Raw genomic sequence first — 20,785 nt, 5'->3', positions numbered from 1 at the left:
CTGAAAACAGTTCCCCTTGGAAACAACTTCGTTGAAAAGTTGACTTGTGCATCATTTTCCATATACAGTTAGCCTAAAGCGTGTTAGCGTGAAATTAATCAGGAATTGCCTTTCTCGTCCCGCTTGGAGAACAAAGTTCCATAACTTTAGTCAGAGTTTGGTATGGAATCACGGGTGTAATCATTAGTCCAAACTAAAACGAGAGTTTCTATTGGACAAATGAAGGTAGGTCCCTCTCCGCTTCGTTCCGTTTGCAACGTAATCGGCGTAATCTTCCTTAATTATAAATATTTCTGATCTCAGGCTAACAGCCTCATGTCCTAGGCTGGATTTCCCAAAAGCATCATAGTACTAAAATAATCTTAATTCCATTGAAACTAAATGGACGAAAGATGATCTTAGTGTTACGATGCTTTTGGAAAAACCAGACCTGGTCTGGGCATCATTTTTGCCACCTGCATCCAGCAGGAGGTTGAAGCTGCACTCACTGCACGATCAAGTTAAACTGTAAGTAACTATAAACGCTAAGTCTACACGTTTTCATGATCGAAATAAATACTTAGAGGTTGACAGTTAAAAAGAGATGGACTTTTGTGAGCCTGACTTTTCTTTATTAATTTCAGGAAATTCTTTCACTCGGTCACTCATGCAGTGCTCTTCTCCTCAGCTGCCCCCAACAACTGTACAACAGCCAACAAACGCTTCAACCCCAAACAGAGGTTCAATGTGAGGGGCCAGTTGACCAACATGGTCAAACACAGGAGATCCTTCAGCATCCCAGAGTGTTGTTTGTTCCAGGGGCCAGACCACTGCAAAGGTCTAGTATTGGACTACAATGGTAAATTGCTTCTTTTGTAAGATTGCACTGTTTATATGTTCAAATATGACACTTTCTATCTAGTCCTATAACTCTGTCCTGTTGTATCACTTTCAGTGTAGTCCTAGCAGACTGAACTATAAGGTCCTGTAGTGTTAGTATGGTATATTACTACACAGCTAGGTCGCCTCTTATGCGCTATCCATAGTATATATTTTTTTTTTTCGGACAATATTTTAATATGGTGGTATTAACTTGTACCATGTTTTAGCGTGGGATAATGGGATGGGGAGACATGGCCCCACTTCCTGTCCAGGAGAACGTTTGACATGATCTGCGGTCTTCCCTCTGCTCCTGGACGAGATCACACATCAGGAAATATATTTACATTTTAGTCATTTAGCAGACGCTCTTATCCAGAGCGACTTACAGGAGCAATTAGGGTTAAGTGCCTTGCTCAAGGGCACATCGACAGATTTTTCACCTAGTCGGCTCGGGGATTAGAACCAGCGACCTTTCGGTTACTGGCACAACGCTCTTAACCACCAAGTTACCTGCGAGCCAGGCTGGAGAAGGCACGTGAAATGTTCTTGTTGATGTGTTGTTAGCAGTATATATTGGTTTGTGTTTGTAGCCTGTGCCCTGGGCCTTTATTCACATAGCTTCTCAGACTAGGAGTGCTGATCTAGGACCAGGGCCTCCCTGTACATACAGGCAACTGCAAAAATAAAAGAAACGCCAACGTAGTGTCTTATTAGGTCACCACGAGCCAGAACCGCTTCAGTGCACCTTGGCATAGATTCTACAAGTGTCTGGAATTCTATTGGAGGGATGCAACACCATTTTTCCACGAGAAATTCCATCATTTGGTGTTTTGTTGATGGTGGTGGAAAACGCTGTCTCAGGCTCCGCTCCAGAATCTCCCATAAGTGTTCAATGGGTTTGAGATTTGGTGACTGAGACGGCCACAGCATATGGTTTATCGTTTTCATGCTCATCAAACCATTCAGTGACCACTCGTGCCCTGTGGATGGGGGCATTGTCATCCTATGGGGGCAAAGCCATCGTAGCAAAAAGAATGGCCAAAATAATGCCTGCCCAGCATTGTTATACATGACCCTAAGCATGATGGGATGTTAATTGCTTAATTAACTCAGGAAGCACCTGCTTTCAATATACTTTGAATCCCTCATTTACTCAAATGTTTCCATTATTTTGGCAGTTACCTGTATACTCTTATTCATTATGTTCTAAAATGGAAACCTGATCCTACATCAGCACTCCTGCTCTGAGATGTTTTGTGAATACAGACCTGGGGCTTTGATTTGCATTGTGATATCTCCTCATCATGTAATTAAACCCACAGCTCAAGGGGGCCACAACCCTTGAGGCTGCGAGGGAGGTCATGGAGGAGGAGTCTTCAGTTCTGCGCCTGCTTCGGTCCTCAGCCCTGTCCAGACATGGGAGGAAAGGGAAGCCATTGTGCGGTTTGCTGCGAGGGGTTATTTGGAGGTTCGGTTGTCATGTGGACCAGTAAGTATGTTTTTTACAATAACTGCTGAGTCACTTTTGGCACAGCAGTGAGATAAAACCAGTTACAGTAATGACCTTTATGAGCTCAGTCTCTTGTGCATGTCCATCACTCTGTTGTGTGTTGTCCTTTTTGTTGTGTTTAAACAGACTGGAAGAATGACTGGCTACTCTGGGCTTGCTGGAGGCATCCTGCTGTATTCAAGCAGATGTTCCTAGCCAGACCTCTCTCCGCAGTAGACGACCTCACGCTCTTCCACGTGAGCTTCTCAGCCCCCGATAGTGATAGAATTGCTGAGAACTGATGGGCACTGACTTCTAAACTTGAAATATGAAATATTCATGTTACTGAGGGAGAGAGGGGAATGCAGAGTTTACATTCTGTCGGAACATGTTATTGTTAGATATTAGGGATCCTATAGAGAGGAGAAGGGCCACTGTCTGGTTTCAGTTGTTGGGTTGTAATTTGAAATACTTGCTACACCAGAAGTTAATGTTTATATATAGGAGGAATGTATATGGTGGGGGTCAATTAAGGGTGGATATGAGCCATGGGCCTGGAGAGTTACTAAGTAAGGGAAAAGGCAATCACATGGTTGCGGTCACTGATAAGGGTGGATAGCTGTGGATTAGTGAGGAAAGTGGGCCGAGGTCAGGTCAGGTCACATGACGGGAGAAGGAACAGTTTTATTACCCACATCACTTAACTTCCTGCCTAGCAACAGAGATGTAGTGTTTAGAGAAAAGGAGCACACTCCTTGTGCTGGTGGGAACATGTCTTTGTCTTATGCAGCTGTTTGACCCAGTGGGTGAATAAACTTGGTTTGAGCTTTTCCTAGTTGTCTGTACTCTGTTTATTTAGAATCTAACAGAACATAAGGTATGGCTGCTGGAGGGACTGGCTTGTTGGGGTGGAGGGTAAGGAAAATATAATCAATCTTCAACGCATTTGATTCATCATCATGTTTAAGGGATGCTTTTTAGTCCATGACTTTATCTGGGTCCTGGAAGCAGGCCTAATAGAGGAGATCAAGAACCAATCAAGGAAATAATGTTTTTATATATGAATAGTAATGCATTATGTTTAGGGGAAGCACCTCAGCCTCTCGAGATTCATCCTAGGTCATATTGTCTGTTTTTGTGTCCTCTTCAGCAGGGGTATGTGAGTCTCTGAACCTCAGGAAGCTTCTGGTCTTTGTGTCTGTCCAGGAGGACATCTCCACACTGGGCTTCCCCACACAGCCCACCATGGAGTTCCTGCACACTCAGGGGGAGAGACGGGTGTTCCCCACGCTATACCTAGAGGCCAACACCTGCACTCTCGTCTTCCGTCTCCCAGTCCACTCCTCATATCAGCAGTTCAAGGAGTCCATGACCTCAGGCATATTCCAGAAACAGAGGAGTCCATGACCTCAGGTGTACTCCAGACACTCATGTTGGCTTGAGAAGCCTCACTGGACAAACCAGGTAGGCTAAGACAGTGAGCAGGTCAATGTCTCAGACATCTAAGAACAAGACGGCTGTTTGGTCCTTGCAACATGTGTCCCTCCGGTTAAAGACCAGGATCTGGTGTCAGTCTGACTGTATTATTGTCTTCATTATCTCTGGGCAGTTCCAGGTGTAGTCCAAGCAGGTCCAGTTTTAGCTACAGTATGTGAAGTTTATCCAGGGTGGTCCTCCTGAGAAACAAACTACAGACAGAAAACAAGATGCAGTCACCTTCACCCTGACTGGAGGTTCCGTTCTGGAACACTTTGTTGACACATCTGACGTGCTAAAGTTCTGTAGATAATAGCCCATGGGCCAGAGAGCCAAAGAGGGATCCACATGTTCCAGCTCATTGATTACTGTTTTGGCGCCTAACTTTTATTCATGGCTGTGATTACTACATTTGTTATAGTGCCCGGCTTTTATTCATGGCTGTGTTTGTGTCTGTCAGGCGATACTTAGTGGCTTTTGCATGCCTCAGTTAAGCAACGATGGAAACATCACCATATCACCCACATTAAACCACAACACAGACCTCCAAATAAATTACCTTGAAGTAATTGTATTTATTGAATTAATTAGAGCTCTTTATATTACATCATCTTAAAAAAAGGTCTCACATGCCTGTGTGTTCAGGCGCCTGAAGCAGGAGGGAACAACACTTCATTTGACACAATTACATACATTTTATATCATGTTAAAATTCAATTCTAATCTACAATAACTGAAGTCCTATATTTTTGTGTTTTCATCGAACCAGTCAAATGTCACAACTGTACTTGAAAGGGGCATGCTGCGATTGCTACGTACATTTTTGACTTTTCAATGAATGACGCTATTGATTCTTAAAGAATATAACTTAAAATATAAAAAATATATTTTTAAGTTGATTAATATACACTGAGTGGACAAAACATTAGGAACACCTGCTCTTTCCATGACAGACTGACCAGGTGAATCCAGATGAAAGCTATGATCCCATATTGATATAACTTGTTAAATCCACTTCAAATCAGTGTAGATGAAGGAGAGGAGACAGGTTAAAGAAGGATTTTTAAGCCTTGAGACAATTGAGACATGGATTGTGTGTGTGCCGTTCAGAGGGTGAATGGGCAAGACAAAAGATGTGCCTTTCAATGGAGTATGGTAGTAGGTGCCAGGCACACCGGTTTGTGTCAAGAACTGCAACGCTGCTGGGTTTTTCACGCTCAACAGTTTCCCGTGGTCCACCACCCAAAGGACATCCAGCCAACTTGACACAACTGTGGGAAGCATTGGAGTCAACATGGGCCAGCATGCCGCGACCAATTGAGGCTGTTCTGAGGGGGGAGTGGGGGGGGGGGGAGTCATTCTTAATGTTTTGTACACTCAGTGTAAATGCCTCATGAACTTCAACTGTACTATCCCATCTGAACCCAAAATATAACCTTTTTATAATCTGTAAACAATATAATTGTAAAAGAAAAAAACGATATAGCCTCAAAACATGGTTAAAACTATAATGTTGATCTCAACGATGTTCAGTCCTTGCATCCATAGCTCTATCTATTAATTTGAGAGTGGTTACATTTCTTCAGCCCCGTCCCTCAGCTTTTTAACAAATCGGTGACGGGGCGAATGCTTTATTGTTGTTTGAAATGCAGATTGCCCCTTTAATGCACCATAAAGCTGCAGACAAACATATATTACATGTCCGTACCCCCACCCACAATATCATTATCCAATCATACTGCAATTTAGGTGACACACTTACAAATAGGATCGAAGGAGCATACCAAATTCAACAGAAATAGCCAGTGATATCCCACTGCCATGCACATCAAAATAGTTGGACTACTGTATAGCCTAACTACAATTCAATCAGGTATTATGACCAATGTGCCTCTAGTAAAGTGTCTGTATCCATGATAACTGACTCTAGTCTCATGTCACACCAGAGTCTCTTCCCATCCCATGTCCTTGACATGGCACAGAATGGATTCAACGAAGCTTGCAAAATATGGACATCCCAAACCTTCTACAACAAGTGCTGGCTGGTAATATGACTGAACAAAGAGAGAACATGCCCCACAGTATATAAAGCACTTCAGAGCTGCAATATACTAAGCTACATGCAGGCCATTCTTTATTCTGAGAATGGCTTTAACCCTCAAATGACCAGAGAGCACAGTAGCACTGACCATTGGATGAGTGGGTTAATGGGAGACTACCCTTACGGTCGGTAGAGGAGGTCAATGTCCCCCTTCACACTGTCAGCGCCACTAAGGCGGTCAAGGAGCGTCTGAAGTAAAATGATAATGGACTGTGTTCATTTTCCCATTATGTTGAAAAGCTTGTCCGCCCCTTGTATCCTAGTGTGCTGTTATTGTTTTACCAAGGGTTTTAAGCAAACTACAACTGAGGGAACCTTTCTATGTTTAAAAAGGGCACTAGCAGAATATTTATATTTCATACATTTAAAGATAAGATTTGCTGGAATTGAATGTCCTAAATTGGATAATACATTCATGGACCCTCATGTTTGTTTACATTGTCACCTAAGAAGCATATTTGTATGTTCTCATTATTGAAATACCCTGGCTAATTTGATCAATAAAATAAGCAATATTGTGATTGATTTAACTGTGGTAGTAAAGTCAACAGTAAAGAAAAAAAAGAGTTGTTGTACTGATCCATCAGATGTAATACAGTTAAGATCGTGTATTCACAGTTTTGCACAGTTCAGTGCATTCCCCTCTCTCCTCAGCTTCTCCCCCTAGAGTGGCACGTGCACCTCTGTCAAACGTCCCCCATGGAAGCCCCTCCCAGTAGGAGCTAGAATAAATAGGCCTGGTGGGTGGAGCTATCCGGGTGCATGATGAGGTCACACAGGGGCTTAGCGGCCCGACCCTGGGGAGGGGAAGATGGAGAGATGGAGAGCAGGCTGGCGAGAACATTGGGACGGTCCTCTGGGTCAGGAGACAGGGCGAGAACATTGGGACGGTCCTCTGGGTCAGGAGACAGGGCGAGAAGTGGCGACGGAGGTGACGTGCCATCGTCATGGGACGCTGCTGCCAAGGGGTTCTGAGACGGGCAACGCTTGTTGTTGTTACTGCTGTGTTTCTCAGCCTCGTCTCCTTTCTCAGGATGGTTGTGGCCGTTGGCATTAAAGTAGGTCCAGTCCAGGCTCGGGTAGCGTCCCGACTGGGACATGGCCTGGAGCAGCTTGTCCATGGGGCTGGGACTGTCGTTGGGGCCTTGCTGGGTGGCCTCTTGGCCGGTCTGGGCTGCCAGACAGAGGAGCTGGGCGTGCTGGCGGAGCTGGGCCAGCTCTTTCTCAGTGGCGGCATTCTGGCGCAGCAGCTCCTTGGTGCGCAGCGTGATGGCCAGCAGGCCCGACTGGCTCAGGATCTCTGCCGTGTTGAGGAAGCGCCGCTGACGCACCAACGAGCAGTCAGACAAGCAGTCGGACAGGTCTATCGACGCCTCTGGGGCCCAGCTGTCGGCGGAGGACGAGGAGGATGAGGAGGACGCTTGGGAGCTGATGATGGATGGGGAGCCAACACCATTGGAGCGGGAGGGAGAGGGGCTGGGTTTGGCATGTTGGTGGCAGCAGTTAGATCCCTGCTGGGTGGAGGATGCAGGGCCACCCATGGAATGGTGAGGGAGGTGGGGGGAAGAGCTTTGGCTGCTGCTGACTTTGTAATGGGATTGGGTTCTGCTCTCTCGCTGGTGGTGGTGGTGCTGCTGTGGTCGAAGATGAGTGGTGGTGGACACTGCTTCTCTCTTGTCCTCTGTACACACCCTCTTGCTCCGGCTCTGGCCCTCTCTGCTGCTCTCCTTCACCGCCCCTGCACCCTCTCTGCCCTGCTCTAAGCCTTCCTTCCTCGGGTGGGGGGCGATTCGGGGGTAGGAGTTGAGGATGGGGAGGTAGGAGTTCTTGCTGGTATGGTTCTTGTTGCTTCTACTGCCCCCTTTCTTGGACTGGCCCTGGGGATCTGGCAGATTGGAGGGGGCAAGGAAGGGGGAGGGTACCCCTGGTTTTTGGATGAGCAGGTGCTGGGTGGGGGCCTTGAAACCAGACAGACTGTCCCATCCTCCCCCCCATGCCAGGGGTCTGTGCAGTAGTTCCTCTGGTCCGGACTACACCATCAGGAGGTTATAACCAGGGGTGTATTGTGAGCAGAGCAGGAGCCAGAGAACACAGATAAGACATGGGGAGGGGGTTACATTCACAGATCAGATAAAAGGAACAGGAAGGGGACGAGGAAAATATGCTTTGAACAAATAATTGACAATGCAAACCCTAACCAAACATTATTGTAATCTACAATGACACACGCTTTCAGGGCTGAGTGTCTCACCGGTTTAACCACCAGGTTCTTGATGACGTAGATGGGGTTTTGCTCCTCAAACGGGGGCATGTTGTGGCCCAGGGAGCTGCTACTGCGGTGGGCCCGGTGGGGCAGGGAACTGCTACTGCGGTGGGCCCGGTGGGGCTCACTCACGCTGCTACGCTGGTCATCCAGATCAATTTGCACCGAGTCCGAACCAGCCTCTGGGGAAGAGAAAGAGAGGGGTGGAAGGAGGAGAGAAAGAAAGAAAGAGAGAGAGAGAGAGAGAGTAAGAGAGAGAAATGAAAGGGGGAGGAGATTCATTCTGTTGACAAAGCCATTAAAACATTTACATTTGAGTCATTTAGCAGACGCTCCTATCCAGAGCCACTTAGTTGGTGCATTCATCTTAAGGTAGCTGGGTGAATGTATGACACCAGTAGGACTCCTCTGATTCAGAGGGGTAGTCAGTTGTACAACTGACTAGGTTTCCCCCTTTTCTTTTCCTCCAGTACATGCAATACACAAACCCAGCTGGTCCCAACGTTTTTAATGATTCCATTTCCTGGTTGTCCTACTGTTTTTTTTTTTTTTTTTTGTAGGGCCAAGTCCATGAGCTCATAGTGGTCCACAAATGAGCCCAATAATGGCAGCTGATCCAAAGGGTGAGTTTATAGCAGGCAAAGTGAGGGCTACACTCACCAGATATGGGCTGCTCACACAAACTGAGGGCTACACTCACTATAACGCTGACGAACAAAGTCGCATCGGCCCAATATGGCCATGCTAGATCGGATCAATATTTGAGCCTGCATTGGGCCCACATCAGGGTTCGGGATAATTCTTAATTGAGTTGCGAATTGCTCTTTAATTCCAATAAAATTATTGAATTTGAATTGGCCACACCCTACAGGAAGCAGAATTTGAATTAAAGGAAGTATAATTTATTTCAATGAAATTCAAATGGCTTATTTATTCTACACATCACTCACCATAGTAATGTTTATTTTTTACATACTGTATGGTTACCAATACCGTGTAGCATAAGGTTGAAATATTTCATTTTTGAAACTCATTCTCCTAAAACTATTTTAAATAATTACAGTGGTCTGTAAATATGTTAAGATCATGTTGTGGGTTGTCTATAATAATTCATTATTCCCTTAATGTTTTTAAATATATTTTAAAAAATACATTCCCAGAATGCAATAGATCAAACACTGCAGTATGGAAGGGAACAATAACATCTCATTAAAAGAAAATACTGTTTGACATCTTTGAGTTATAATCAAACTAATATTTTAAATGGTATGTGTATTCTTTGCATGGATAAGTGGCATATCATTTGAATAAAAGGTTTGTCAAATGAATGACACTATCATGTTTCATGTCTCAGTTGAATTGGTTTGAAACGCTTTTAATTAAATTCTAATTCAGCTTCCTGTGGGGTGTGGCCAATTCATAGAGATGTGTAGAGATCGCAACGTTGTATCTGTGCCATTATGTCGTCTGTGACATCTCCATTTTAAAGTCAATTTTCTTCTACTTTTGATGTTTGAAAAAAGTGTAAAGCTAATATTGGTGACTTACCGCCACCTACAGTAAATCTTGTGTCATTTATTTATTGTGACCACTAGATGGCGGCCATATAGCTTAAAACCATTTACAAACCATACGCAACCCAATTTGAAAGAAGACAATGCTCTGATCATTGGCTAATGGCTGCCAACCCATAGGAATCGCCACACAGTTGACTACTTTAAAATGGCGGAAGCCCTCAATGGCAGTATCCATGCAAAAACAGGTTATTTCCATGTAACGATCTCTATACATCTCTATGGGCCAATTCAAATTGATCCCAACCCTGGGCCACATGGTGCCAATGTTTGCTGTGGGCAAAAAAGGGAATATCTCTTGTGGACAAAAGTAGAGTTACTCACCGGAGTATCCCGAGTCTTTCTCGGAGTCCTTCTCTGAGTCAGAGCGTGACATCCTCCCGTTCATGCCCATTCTCCTACCCTCCTGGTCTCTGTGAGTGCCACCCTGGGATGCCCGCAGAGTGGCACTGTTACTCTTATCCTTGGCATTCTTAGAGGTGCCCTGGGGTACGCGCTCGGGCTGCTCCCCAAAATGCTCCTTTGGCATCACGGACCTTCAGGGAGGAGAGCAGTGAGACCAGGTGTCCTCCTGATCAAATTGATGACTAATGCTGGACTACGTGACTGGTTCAGTAACTCAGTAGAGTAAAGATGCTTTCACATATCCCTATTATGGATTTGGGCATGGATGGCTAAAGTTTGTACAAAGGAGAAAAGTATATGGTTGTTACCTCATAGTCCAAAGAGGCGTATGAACTGGAGAACAAATTGGACATTCAGCCACTCTTGGGAGGACAAAAATGCTTCTTTATTGCTAAAAAGCAACGAATTTCGACATTACAGGCTTCACCAGCGTATACATGACACCAGTTCTACTTTATATAACAGACCTGTAAACTAAATGATCCCCCAGTGTTACCACTGTTAAAGCTCAACCTGAGGGTATCAGAATAGATATTTATGATGGAATACCAACATGACAGAATAATTTCCCCAAGAGATTGATTGATTAAGGACATCAAATACAAACTTTTTCATTAGGCTACATCTTCCAGTCAGTTTATGGATCACAAATGTGGGGAGAAAAATAGGACAGAATTTCCTTACTTCCTAATGGTCTAAGCTGTTTGCTGTTGCCACATAAAAAAAAAAGGCTATACAAGCCTACCTCATCACACTGCCCATCCAGCATGACTTGAATAGCGAGTAATTGGAGTAAGCAGCACTGAGTAAGGGCTCACATGTTTGCTATAAGCCGCTGTAACGTGGCGTAGCCTGTGTGTAGACACCCTAGGACTTGCACACGGATGAGGGAGGAGTAACTTGATAAGATCATCTGTGGCTAGATAGGCTCTGTGCAAAGTACCTCCCCCAACCGTGTTATGTAATTGCTGGCTGGCAGTGGCACTATAGTTGCTACACAGAAATAACAACCCCCATTGATACATGTGTGCACTATACACAGAATGATATTCATCATCATAACATGGAAGCATTGCAAAGTATACATAACAATTTAGTTTGTTTGTCAGGTCTGAAGATCGTTCACCGTTTCCTTCTCACAACCTAGCCGATTAAACTCAACTCCACGATTTACGATGGAGTTCAGCGGAGACTATTGTGGGTGGACTTGACCTCTGACGTCACAAGAAAATGATTTCAGCATCCAAAGAATATCCCGCAATTACACAGAAATCAGGGTGCTGAAATCATGGAGCTGCAATCAGGGTGCTCAAATCAGTCGTTTTTGATAGAAACTTCCTTTTATGTGACGTCGGAGGTCAAGTCCGCCCACAATAGTTGCCGCTCAACTCCATCGTAAATTGTGGAGTTGAGTTTAGTCGGCTAGGCATAAGCAAATGACTAAAAGCACTCACTAAGTTTTCAGAAAATAGTATTTGGGAATTAGAAATTGTGCACCAATATTTAATTTTAAAAGCTTACCCCCAACATTTCTCCAAGTTTTTTTACCATCATTGTAAAACCCTAGTTTTGTTGCTTTGAAAAAGTTACTGAAGATTATTATTTATTTCATGTGATTTGTGATTCATTTACACCTGTCCCTTATTTTAAGGTCAACCCTGTTAAGTGAACTGAACTCACATTAATACAGTGGGGGAAAAAGTATTTAGTCAGCCACCAATTGTGCAAGTTCTCCCACTTAAAAAGACGAGAGAGGCCTGTAATTTTCATCATAGGTACACGTCAACTATGACAGACAAATTGAGAAAAAAAAATCCAGAAAATCACATTGTAGGATTTTAATGAATTTATTTGCAAATTATGGTGGAAAATAAGTATTTGGTCACCTACAAACAAGCAAGATTTCTGGCTCTCACAGACCTGTAACTTCTTCTTTAAGAGGCTCCTCTGTCCTCCACTCGTTACCTGTATTAATGGCACCTGTTTGAACTTGCTATCAGTATAAAAGACACCTGTCCACAACCTCAAACAGTCACACTATGGCCAAGACCAAAGAGCTGTCAAAGGACATCAGAAACAAAATTGTAGACCTGCACCAGGCTGGGAAGACTGAATTTGCAATAGGTAAGCAGCTTGGTTTGAAGAAATCAACTGTGGGAGCAATTATTAGGAAATGGAAGACATACAAGACCACTGATAATCTCCCTCGATCTGGGGCTCCACGCAAGATCTCACCCCGTGGGGTCAAAATGATCACAAGAACGGTGAGCAAAAATCCCAGAAACACATGGGGGGACCTAGTGAATGACCTGCAGAGAGCTTGGACCAAAGTAACAAAGCCTACCATCAGTAACACACTACGCCGCCGGGGACTCAAATCCTGCAGTGCCAGACGTGTCCCCCTGTTTAAGCCAGTACATGTCCAGGCCCGTCTGAAGTTTGCTAGAGTGCATTTGGATGATCCAGAAGAGGATTGGGAGAATGTCATATGGTCAGATGAAACCAAAATAGAACTTTTTGGTAAAAACTCAACTCGTCGTGTTTGGAGGACAAAGAATGCTGAGTTGCATCCAAAGAACACCATACCTACTGTGAAGCATGGGGGTGGAAACATCATGCTTTGGGGCTGTTTTTCTGCAAAGGGACCAGGACGACTGATCCGTGTAAAGGAAAGAATGAATGGGGCCATGTATCGTGAGATTTTGATTGAAAACCTCCTTCCATAAGCAAGGGCATTGAAGATGAAACGTGGCTGGGTCTTTCAGCATGACAATGATCCCAAACGCACCGCCCGGGCAACGAAGGAGTGGCTTCGTAAGAAGCATTTCAAGGTCCTGGAGTGGCCTAGCCAGTCTCCAGATCTCAACCCCATAGAAAATCTTTGGAGGGAGTTGAAAGTCTGTGTTGCCCAGCGACAGCCCCAAAACATCACTGCTCTAGAGGAGATCTGCATGGAATGGGCCAAAATACCAGCAACAGTGTTTGAAAACCTTGTGAAGACTTACAGAAAATGTTTGACCTGTGTCATTGCCAACAAAGGGTATATAACAAAGTATTGAGAAACTTTTGTTATTGACCAAATACTTATTTTCCACCATAATTTGCAAATAAATTCATTAAAAATCCTACAATGTGATTTTCTGGATTTCCTTTTCTAATTTTGTCTGTCATAGTTGACGTGTACCTATGATGAAAATTACAGGCCTCTCTCATCTTTTTAAGTGGGAGAACTTGCACAATTGGTGGCTGACTAAATACTTTTCCCCCCACTGTATGTCAACTCTGTTAAGTGAATTGAACTCTCACATTAATATGTCAACCCTGTTAAGTGAACTGAACTTTCACATTAATATGTCAACCCTGTTAAGTGAACTGAACTCTCACATTAATATGTCACCCTGTTAAGTGAACTGAACTCTCACATTAATATGTCAACCCTGTTAAGTGAACTGAACTCTCACATTAATATGTCAACCCTGTTAAGTGAACTGAACTCTCACATTAATATGGTGAAACTTTAATATGGTGGAAACTACATTGAACTAATAGTGTAAACCATAGTGTAAAAGCAGGCCTAATTGCTCCTGTAAGTCGCTCTGGATAAGAGTGTCTGCAAAATGACTAAAATGTAATGTAAAATGTTAGCTGGTTCTACTCTTTTTTGCAATTTTCTGGTGGAAAACTGAGCTGGTCGAGCAGGCACGTGCACAGATTGGGCTCTACCTGTACAGCGCACATGCCCCTCCCAGTCTCTAAAGTGCACTTTTGTTTTGGGTAAAATAAAATGTATACCGTTTTTGTCATTGTTGTTCTGAATCCACTGCCCAGCAAGTCCTCATTAAATTCACATTAAATATGTGTTATTTCATTAGATATTAAGATGTGGCCATCTATTGTCGTTATGTAACTAAATAATAATAGTCGTAATTGCTCAACAAGTATGTGACCACGGTTGCCGAATATATATATATTTTTTTGGTGCCCTTTTTACAGTTTGAGCACCTGCCCCCCGAAATGTCTGTGCATGGCACTGGGGTCGAGTATAACACCTCAACCCAGTTACCCATTGATAGACAGGCTAGAATGTTTTAACAATTTTCTTTGTGAAGCTTGCATTCAATTGCCACTCCCTGTTGCACACAACAAGCTTCCAATCCCCCTGTCACAAGGGGATTTATGCCCGATTTAAGATGAAATGAAGACTGTGACGTCAACCCTGTTACTTTAGTATGTACCTAATAGGTCACTTACTGTAGTCTTTTTTGTTTTTACCTCGTAAAATGGGAAAACGTGTTTTTTGAATGAAGTTGAACAAAGTTCTCTTTTTTTGTGGACCAAGTTACACTTCACAAAAGGCACCAAATTGGTGTAACGACCCATTTAAACAGTAGCCTATACAGTTGGGGATATTGGAACAAAATCCTTAAATTATTGAACTGTTGATATTTGGAGATATGCATGCAAAAGTATGAGGTATGATCATTATGAGGCCAATATTATAATTTGTCTTACCATTTATTCTGTCCTTGTCCTTAAGCCTTCTGCCTTGTCAATCTCTGCCCTAGGACCTGACAAGCGTTCTGTCTATAGGCAGATACCAACCAAAGCATCTTTGAATCATGCAGATAACTATTTTCCTCAAGTTTCAAGTCCTAGCTAGGGTACCTTCCTGTAGAAAAATGTTTTACCTCCTGCTTGGTATGGCATCCTCATCCAGAATAACAATGTAACAAAAGTATTTCAAACACCGGTTAATGTTGTCGCTGAGTTCTCGAGTCGATACACTGTAACCAGCAGCGTGCCTGAACGCCCTGTCTGTTCAATATTCCGTCTGAGCCGTACAAAACGCGTCCATGATTATGAGCGTTACGCATAGACCCTCCTCCTAATCTGAATAGTAATAGCCCAGTGGTGATGCCCCGGTCAGCAGTGACTTTCTATCATAGACAGGCAGCGCTGTGGCCAATCCCGTGCGTAAACACGTGTGCAGTCGGCAACATGGTTTAATCCACGTGAGGAGGTATACTGATTGTAGGCGGGATTTAGGCTAAAATCAGAGCAACATGTTGGGGAGCGCATGTGTCTGAGACAGACACACACACCAGGCTATAATACTGTGTAAAAATACACGTAGTCACACACACGTGGGCAGTAGGCTATTCATAGATATATTTACCAAATGACGATGAGCAGGGCATATATTTTTGACTTATCCATATAGCTCACACTAGGCTCAATACCGTACATATAGGGATGGCACAATATTGCATTTGAGATGAAACTGTCCTCTGGAATGGAAAAACGACAAATGGTTTATGAATGAGACATCGTCATAATCGTTTCTGGTATTTTCTCAGGTGTGCTGTGACGCAGCTACAGAGAGACCCGCATGGATGAGAGACCCCAGATTTCAGCTTTGCTAGGGGGCGAACGATATGAACGTGTGCTGCAACATGTGAGAGCATTTCAGAGGCGTGGCCACGCTCCTCGAGCGCACATGTTCCACGCGGTGAGTGCGTAAAAAGCATCACGGCGGCTCGTGTATCTCGGGGATGTGGTCATACACATTCGCTTAAAACCACTCCAGAGTACAATTTCATTACTCTGTTATATTATTTGTCAATGAACAACATGGTAGTTCTTTTCACACAATAAAGATTGCTAAGAATACATACATTATGAGCAATTATAGCCTACTTGATGTCATTCATTCTGATTAATTCATTTTTTGTTGTTGTCATTTAGCAGACGCTCTTATCCAGAGCGATTTACAGGAGCAATTAGGGTTAAGTGCCTTGCTCAAGGGCACATCAACATATTTTTCACCTAGTCTGCTCGGGGATTCGAACCAGCGACCTTTCAGTTACAACGCTCTTAACCACTAAGCTACCTGCCGCACATTCTTGATGTCATTTATTCTGATTCTTGCTCTGTGTGAATTAATCTGTGTGTGTGTGTGTATTAGAAGATTGGATAATATGTTGACAGTATATACAGAATATAGTTTTGTTTAATTTTGCGTAGACTAAATAACTTTAAACAAGATCAACTCACACAATCTTAACAGGTCAGGAATGTATCAGTATCCTAGTTGCCATCTACTACCATTGTGCCCTATAGCAAGGCACTTAACCCTTTAAACAGCGCCATTGATGCCGTTCGCTCCCCTGCTCTATCGTTCGCTACATTGTGTCAGAAGTGGGATGGAGTCAGTGGAGCTATCGGAACGCACGGTCTGGACGTTTGAGGGGACTGAGTAGTCAAAACACGGGGAAGTGCCTTTCTGTATATGAGCCTCATTACAATTCCCACCAAGTGGGTTAACCCCAATGGCACGCCAGCACTCGGGGGGAAAACAAAGCATAGCCTATTTTTCAATAAATCCCACTTGTGAAATTATTATCCATCTTCTGCAATTAATATGCCCTCGGGAGGAGTCTCACTCCTGACTATGTTACATTTCTGTGGGTGGGGTGGTGATGAGGACACAGGGAGATCAGGGGACATTTCTCTCCACTAACGTGTCCTCTCTCACAGAATGAAACAGGGCTCCCGCAATATGTCTAGATAGTGCCATGGCCAAATAGGTTTTTGCAAGTTTGCATCGGCATAATGTGCCGAGGAGGCTGATAATGATCAAATCAAATTTTATTGGTCACGTACACAGTTTAGCAGGTGTTATGGCTGGTGCAGCGAAATGCTTATGTTCCTAATTCATATCAATCTATGCAGTAAATGTCAACAAGCACACAATAAAAATGTAAAATGTAAAATGTTGTACAGCAGTAGATATATAAATAGTATGTAAACATTATTAAAGTGACCATTGTTCAATGACTATGTACATAGAGCAGCAGACACTAAGGTGCAGGGTAGAGAACCTGGTGGTAGCAGACTGGTGACAGTGACAGGGGCAGAGTAGGGTACTGGGCAGAGGGCAGGGTACTAGGCAGGCTAGTGGTGGCTGTTTAACAGTCTGATGGCCAGTCTCTCTGTCCCAGCTTTGATGCACCTGTACTGTCTCCGCCTTCTAGATGGTAGCGGGGTGAACAGGCCTTGGCTCGGGTGGCTGAGGTCCTTCTTGGCCTTCCTGTGACACCGGGTGCTGTAGATGTCCTGGAGGGCAGGCAGTGTGCCCCCAATGGTGCGTTGGGCTAACCGCATCACCCTCTGGAGAGCCCTGCTCTTGCTTGACGGTGCAATTGCCGTACCAGGTGGTGAACAGCCCGACAGGATGCTCTCAATTACGCATCTGTAGAAGTTCATGAGGGTCTTAGTAGCCAAGCTGAATTTCTTCAGCCTCCTAAGGTTGAAGAGGTGCTGTTGCGCCTCCTTCACCACACTGTCAGTGTAAAGGGACCATTTCAGGTCCTCAGTGATGTGCCCGCTGAGGAACTTGACGCTTTTGACCCTGTCCACTAAGGCCCGTCAATGTGGATGGGGGCGTGCTCTCTCTGCTGTCTCCTGTAGTCCATGATCAGCTCCTTCGTTTTATTGACGTTGAGGGAGAGGTGATTTTCCTGGCACCACTCCGCCAAGACACTCACCTCCTCCCTGTAGGCTGTTGGTAATTGTTGGTAATCAGGCCTACCACTGTTGTGTCTTCAGCAAACTTGGTGATTGAGTTGGAGACGTGTGTGACCATACAGTCATAGGTGAACAGGGAGTGCAGGAGGGGGCTGAGCACGTACTCCTGTGGAGCCCCCGTGTTGAGGATCAGCGTGGTAGAGGTGTTGTTACCTACCTTCAGTATTTATCAATATTGCATAGAAACTATTCTAAAATACTACTTACGAACGGAATTTAAGATGTTCGTATGCATAGAAAAAGAGTGATTTATCAAACAATTCTACGATCATTATACGCAGGTAGGAAATACTAATTGTTCTCAGCCTTAGTGTTCATGCATGACCTTAGCTATTTGAATTTGAAACCATATAGGGTCAAAATCATCCCTTTAAAGCCCATGGGGAATATACAACACTGTAACATGAAATACAACGGTGCAACCAAAAAAAGACAGAATAGAGGTGCTAGTGTCAGAGGTTTTATTTTGCTGCTCAGCTGTGGCTTGGCCACAAAGAAAGAAAAACATAGCTACAAAGAGAGGAGCATTAGGACAATTGGAGTTGTTTTAGCAATGGCAAATATATTTCAAATGAGTAAGCAACGCTCATCAATAAGCCATCCATCCTCAACAGCTCCTTCCTGTAGGCGTATAAGCCAACATTGCTTTTCTGCAGAATGAATAAATGAGGCCCCCTGGTCCCAGTTGCACAGAGAGGGGTTCAGACCCAGGGCCCTGAGCCTAGTGATGAGGTGTGTTCCACCTGGCCACCACATTCAGCAGCGTCTTTTGCGCATCACATAACCCTATCACCTGCACATTAAAGTGAGTGGAAGCCTTTTCTGTTCACATAGTTGAACTCGTTTGGGATGGTGTATTTTATGGCGATGTGGGTGTCGTCTATTGATCCGTTCGTATTTGGGAACTCATTGATGGCAACGAAATCCCCCTTGACTTCAACCTGTTGTGCGATGGTGTATGGAAATTGGTTTGCATTCAAAACGTCGGCTCATCGAGGGTTCTTGAGATCACCAAGATCCCGCTGAAAAGCATGCTTATAGAGAAGGGCGCTCAACATATACTGCACCTGACACAAATTACTGATGATTGGTTGAAAGAAATTGATAATAAGAAGATTGTGGGAGATGTACTGTTAGATTTCAGTGCAGCTTTCCCATTATCACAGTCTTTTATAGTATGTCAACAATGGTTTCACTTTCCTACGTGCCTCTAATTTCACAAATTACTGTACTTTATATGGATTATTATCGTAACAAATGCACCGATGTGGTCAAATTATATGAAATAGTCTGTCAACATATGTTGCATGAATTCACAATGGAAATACAATGAAATCGAAAAATGATTTAATTACTTACTCACAATTTCACACATTTTCAACATATATTTTCCCCATTCACTAGGCTAAGCTTGACAAGCAGTTCCCTTATTCCACCACTTGGCACACTCTCAAGCAAACGTTCATATTGATAAATCTCACACTTTGCGTGTTAATGATCCCACTCGTGGTTTATGCACAGATTTGTGCCTATGCATGATTGATAAAATGAGGCCTCTGGTCCCAGTTGCACAGGGAGGGGTTCAGACCTAGGGTCCTGAGCTTAGTGATGAGCTTGGAGGGCACTATGGTGTTGAAGGCTGAGCTGTAGTCGATGAACAGCATTCTTACATAGGTATTTCTCTTGTCCAGGTGGGATAGGGCAGAATGCATTGCGATGGCTATTGTGTCGTCCATGGATCTGTTGGGGCAGTATGCAAATTGTAGCACTTCATGATTATATTAGAGCATGCACAGAGCATGCATGTGTCCATAGGCAATACAGTACACATGCAAGCGTGCACAGACACAGGTATACAAGCACACAGGTATACAAGCACACAGGTATACAAGCACACAGGTGTCTCACAAAGACAGTCAGTCAGTCACACACAGTCACAAAATACAAATACATACAATGGGATCCTTTTAATTGAAATAACATTTTGGGAAACAGCCATTTTTTCTTTCATTTAATTAAACATTTATGAATATTAAATGAGTAGCGATGTCTTCAAAAAGGGGTCAGGAAAACAGGGAGGTGGAAAACAACAGAGAACTAGACAAAAAAACTAATAAAACAATAATGGTCTCAGAAAGGATTTCCAAACGGCTCACACCAGAACATCAGAGAACAACCTGGATCTCGTTGACCAGCGACTGTCAGCAGTGAGATAACAGGCGTGTTGTGACCAGAATGGAGCCCCGTCACTGATCCACTCAACACCACCTGTGCAGCCATTTTTGATAGTACAGCAGACGTTTATGATATTTGAAAGAGGAAATTAATCCTTGCACGAAGCAACAAAATAACAAGAATAAAACATACAAATCTCACCATTTGAGTAAAAGGAGGTCTGCTTAAGTAACTAAGTGCAAGTTGACCGTTGTAAATCGCATGGCTGGTGTGTCTCGATCAAAGACCAGAGGTGTTGAGACAAGTCCTTAATTAAAAACAGGGTTTAGAAAATGTACCTCTACACTACACCTTGTACAGTGATTCAATCATTCATTTTCTCTGTAGCAACTTAGTGTTCTGTTCACAACTATCCCAGTCAGAAACAAGAGCGCAATACTAGTTCATTTCACTGGATTACAGTTAAAAAGTAGTACTCCCTCCTGCATCGCTTTTTGTAAATCCAGAGTAGGTTTTCGAGCTCTGTGTCAGAAAAATCAGTGTAGTGCAGGGTTCTTCAATTCCGTTCCTGGAGGGCCGAAACACCTCTGTTTTTCATCCTCTCCTTCTAATCAGGGGCTAATTCAGACCTGGGACACCAGGTGAGTGCAATTAACTACCAGGTAGAAATAAAAAACAGAAGTGTTTCGGCCCTCCAGGACCGGAATTGAAGAACCCTGGTGTAGTGTGACATCGCCGATTCATCTACTGATACCGATGCATGTCAGGCTAGCTTACATTTAAGTGCGCATGTACACACACATAGACACCTCAACACAACCTCACTCTGACACAAACACACACAAACAGTTTAG

At 43.8% G+C, this 20,785-nt stretch overlaps 2 protein-coding genes across 9 annotated transcripts; one reads left to right on the top strand and one right to left on the bottom strand.

Moving 5' to 3' along the window:
• Position 1: 1 nt before the first annotated feature.
• On the top strand, positions 2 to 4,392 carry LOC311099775 (uncharacterized protein). 6 transcript variants are annotated; one of them, XM_084140521.1, is made up of 6 exons: positions 2 to 225; positions 304 to 507; positions 668 to 838; positions 2,184 to 2,350; positions 2,498 to 2,607; positions 3,501 to 4,392. In XM_084140521.1, the coding sequence occupies exons 2-6, from the start codon at positions 410 to 412 to the stop codon at positions 3,519 to 3,521; spliced, it is 567 nt and encodes a 188-aa protein (XP_083996647.1). In that variant the 5' UTR covers positions 2 to 225; positions 304 to 409; the 3' UTR covers positions 3,522 to 4,392. The 6 variants fall into 6 exon arrangements, 1 of the variants encoding a protein (XP_083996647.1); XR_014609760.1 differs by lacking the exon at positions 304 to 507; XR_014609761.1 differs by lacking the exon at positions 3,501 to 4,392 and having other exon boundaries at positions 3 to 225; positions 624 to 838; positions 2,498 to 3,191.
• On the bottom strand, positions 4,372 to 15,013 carry LOC311099773 (uncharacterized protein). Of its 3 annotated transcripts, XM_084140517.1 has the most exons (6): positions 14,858 to 15,013; positions 14,682 to 14,753; positions 10,478 to 10,560; positions 10,089 to 10,300; positions 8,179 to 8,372; positions 4,372 to 7,957 (listed from the first exon to the last, which is right to left on the bottom strand). In XM_084140517.1, exons 3-6 carry the CDS (start codon positions 10,480 to 10,482, stop codon positions 6,650 to 6,652), a joined length of 1,719 nt encoding a protein of 572 aa, XP_083996643.1. In that variant the 5' UTR covers positions 10,483 to 10,560; positions 14,682 to 14,753; positions 14,858 to 15,013; the 3' UTR covers positions 4,372 to 6,649. The 3 variants fall into 3 exon arrangements, with proteins under 3 accessions (XP_083996643.1, XP_083996644.1, XP_083996645.1); XM_084140518.1 differs by lacking the exon at positions 10,478 to 10,560; XM_084140519.1 differs by lacking the exons at positions 10,478 to 10,560; positions 14,682 to 14,753.
• Between the last annotated feature and the right edge of the window lie 5,772 nt (positions 15,014 to 20,785).

The sequence above is a fragment of the Coregonus lavaretus genome (assembly GCF_964263955.1).
Source record: "Coregonus lavaretus genome assembly, chromosome: 24".
Lineage (NCBI taxonomy): Eukaryota > Metazoa > Chordata > Actinopteri > Salmoniformes > Salmonidae > Coregonus > Coregonus lavaretus.
Note: the sequence above shows the minus strand (reverse complement) of the source record. Positions and strands in the feature narration are given on the sequence as shown.